Here is a 3,346-nt window from a genome sequence, read left to right as displayed (position 1 = left end):
GCCAAGCTCCGCCCGGCCGCCGCGCCAGGGCTCCCGAGCTCGGGTGTCTCTTTGCCGGTCTCCCCGGCATCTGGGATCGAAGACTCACGGGCACTCGGATGCAGCCAGATCTCGGCACACGCGTGCCGGGGCTCCCTCCTCACCGTACGGTACCCGACCCGAACCCGGGTGCGGCGACCCAAACACCCCCGGCACATCAGTAGGCGAACACGCGCCAGCACCCCGGGACCGAGCCCCCAGCAGAAAAACACGTACCCGCAAACACGTACACAGCCTGCGCCGCGGGCCCTGCCTGCGCTCACTCGGGGAGGCGACTGGGGGTTTTGTGAATTGCATTCAGCAGCCCTTTCAGATTCGGTCTTCGGTCTGGATTCGGGCTCCTCGTGTTCCACCTGAAAGCGTGTGTGAGTGTAGAGGGGAGACCGGAGATCTGGGCACCGGGAGCGCGGCGCCGGCCCAGGTTCAGGGCCTGTCGGAGGCCAGCTCGCAGCGGAGCTGGGGGCCAGGGGCGGGCGGGCGGGAGGGGGAGGTGCGCCAGCCCGTATCTTCTCCAGGCATCGCACTTATCTCTGGGTGCCTCCGTTCTTTCTCCACCCGGGACTTATCTCGCCAGTAGTCAGGGGTGAATTTGTAAAACAAACCGTGAAACGCCCCCACCTCAGAGGCCAGAGCCTGGTTCCAGTTCAGGGACGGTGGGGGCGTGCAGGGGAGGAAAGGCAACCGACCTGACAACTCAAACTTGTCACCGAATTGCCAACTGTGACCAACTGTGACCGCAGGCCCCTGCCCGGGGCAGAGGATTCCCTAAACCACATTCCTCGCTTCTGGGGGTGCCCTGAGTTGCCCCCCCCCCACCCTCCTGCTTGGAGGGAAGTCTGGGGACACTGTTGTTTTACTCTCCCCGAGTTGAGAGCTTCCCTGAGTGAGGAAGGGAACGGAGAAAGGGCTGATTTCAGGGCCTAGGGGGGGTCAGAAATGTGCGTGTTTCTGAGTGGACCCCACCGTCTTCTTTTCCATTTTGCCTTGCGTACCCCCTAGTCCCCCACCTCCAGACTCCCAAGTGGGAGCAAGTGGAGGGGGAAACGCCGTTCCTTTGTGGGCCACCCACGCCAGGTCGCCAGGTCGGCGGCCCTTGGGGGCAGGAGCTGTTCCAGCGCCACGTGTTTGATGCACATAGTTGAGAGCGCTTGGCGCCAGCCCGGGGAGTTCCCTCAGTCACAGAGAGAATGGAGTGGGTCTGCGGACTCAGTCTGGTGCGCCATCTCGCCCCCTTTCTTTTCCTTTCCGTCTTTCTCTGGCGTCCTTTCCGCCTCTCTCTGCCCGGCGGTTCAGAAGGCAGATCCAGAGACAAGAAAAGAGGCGGCGGGCCCAGGGTGTTCACTTGCAACGACCCCTCCGGCATCCCCAGCGGCTAGGCCTCCCCCTGCCTGCGCTAACCACTGAGCCCTGCAGGCTTTGGGATCCCACCCCCTCCGAATTGCTCGCCACCAGAGCCGGGGGGCACCTTCCCTGCGCACTCAGGAGCCGCCCCAAACCCCCTGAACGGGTTTGGCCTGCATCCGCGCTCCGAGTAGGAAAAAAGTCATCCTGCCACCAGGCTGTGACTCTGAGTCCAGAGGAGGCGGAGGGAGACAGTCACTCGGACCTGGAGACAGCCTGGCTCCCCCTCTGCTTCGGCCGTGGGAGGGGAGCTCGCTGATTTCACTTGTAAATATCTCCACTTGCCTTCGGCCCCAACGCCGACCCAACGTCACTTCTGCCCCTCGCGCGGCCCCTCCCCCGAAGGCCTGTCTTTGCCCAGAGCTCTAACTTAACCCTGGGGTCACCCCGTTGCCACGCCTGACCCCCGAGTCCTACGCTAGCGCGCGAGGAAGGGGGTGAGGAAGAACGTTGGAGGGGTTCTGAATCGAAAACGTCGACATCTTGCTAATGGTCTGCAAACTTCCGCCAATTATGACTGACCTCCCAGACTCGCCCCGGGAGGCTCGTATTCTGCGGGGAGGCCACGGCGACTCGGGATCAAAAGCGGGAAGGTGCGAACTCCTCTTTGTCTCCCGGGGCCGCCGCGCCCCCCTCCCGGTGGGTGATAAACCCGCTCTGGCGCCGGCCGTGCGCTGGTGATTAATTTGCAAACAAACAAAAGCGGCCTGGTGGCCGCCGCACTCGAGCTAAACACAGGCCAGCGCGGCCGAGGACCTGTGCCAGGCCCGGCCGCCAGGGGAACCCACAGGGCTGGCGCCCCCCAGCCCGGGCTTTAGGCTCCAGGCGCGGGCCCGGCACGGTCCTTTTTTTTTCTTCCCTCTTTCCCTCTATCTTCTCTCTCTCCTCGCCTCCTTGCTCCACAAAAGACACAGGGGAAACGTGGACTGAGCCAGCCCTCCGCAGAGTCTGCGAAGTGGTGCCTTTAGGGCAGGAGAATGGGGGCAAAGTGTGGGTCCAAGAGGCCCCCAGGAGCGGCTGGTGTCCTCCAATAGTCCTCCGCCTTTGGCAAGAAGAAATTTTCCCTTGCTCGTAGGCCTGGTTTTTAGTAATAACAATAACCTTTGCATATCTGGTCATGCCCGCAGCGTTTACCGTGTAGGAATAGGGTTGAGTGCAGATGCTCAAATGGGGGAGAGGCAGAGAAGCCTCGGAATAAATGTCGTCTGAACACACGCGCGCAATCAAACCCACGCGCAATCACATCCACGGCTGTCGGCCCAGGCCTGGGAGGCGGCAGCGATCTAGTCTTGCCCACACGAGGCCGGGGACGCGTCTGCCGGCTCTCACCTTCCCCTACTGCCTCCCACTGTAGAGGGGACAGGCCGACCCTTTTGTGACCGAGGGGTGTTTATCTTGAAGTTTACCAAAAAGGGGGGAGGCGAGGGAAGGGACGGTGGGGAGGCGGGGTCGTTTACTTTGGCAAGTTTGCTGTAAATATTCCCTTCAGCGCGTGTGAGGTCTGGCGAGGACGATTACACGCTTATTCCCTCTTCAACTTTCACCCCTGCAGCTTCTCCCAGCCCGAGGGGGAGCTGCGGCGGGACTGCGGACAGAGGGACGCCCGCGTTTCTCCAGGGCTCGGAGGCCTCATTACGAAGGTGCCTAGGGGGCCGGTCACTGCATAAACTTTTACTGAGAAGGGGCTTCCTGGTCGCCTCCGATCCTGGCTCGTGGGATAAGGATACACGTTGAAACTGACCAGGGCTCCCTCCCGTTCTCCTTGGTGCTCAGTTACCCACAGGGGATGCGATTCCCTCTCACCAAGGATGCCAGGGCAGCAGCCCCCTGGGGGGGAACCTAGCTCGCAGCCAGCACCCCCTCCCCACACAAGCAGTCCTGTGCTCCCCCAAAGCCGGACTCTCCC

The 3,346-nt window shown here is 62.3% G+C and overlaps 1 protein-coding gene across 1 annotated transcript in view; it reads right to left on the bottom strand.

Annotated features, from left to right (window-relative positions):
* Positions 1-1,175, bottom strand: part of TBX3 (T-box 3) — a 15,422-nt gene extending 14,247 nt beyond the window's left edge. Inside the window, exon 1 of the mRNA XM_005863818.2 lies at positions 1,109-1,175. Within this exon, the coding sequence (XP_005863880.2) occupies positions 1,109-1,175 (67 nt within the window). The remainder of the gene's footprint in view (positions 1-1,108) is intronic.
* Between the last annotated feature and the right edge of the window lie 2,171 nt (positions 1,176-3,346).

This window comes from Myotis brandtii, unplaced genomic scaffold, assembly GCF_000412655.1.
Source record: "Myotis brandtii unplaced genomic scaffold, ASM41265v1 scaffold181, whole genome shotgun sequence".
NCBI lineage: Eukaryota > Metazoa > Chordata > Mammalia > Chiroptera > Vespertilionidae > Myotis > Myotis brandtii.
The sequence above is the reverse complement of the archived record's forward strand: the minus strand, read 5'-3'. Positions and strand labels throughout refer to the sequence as shown.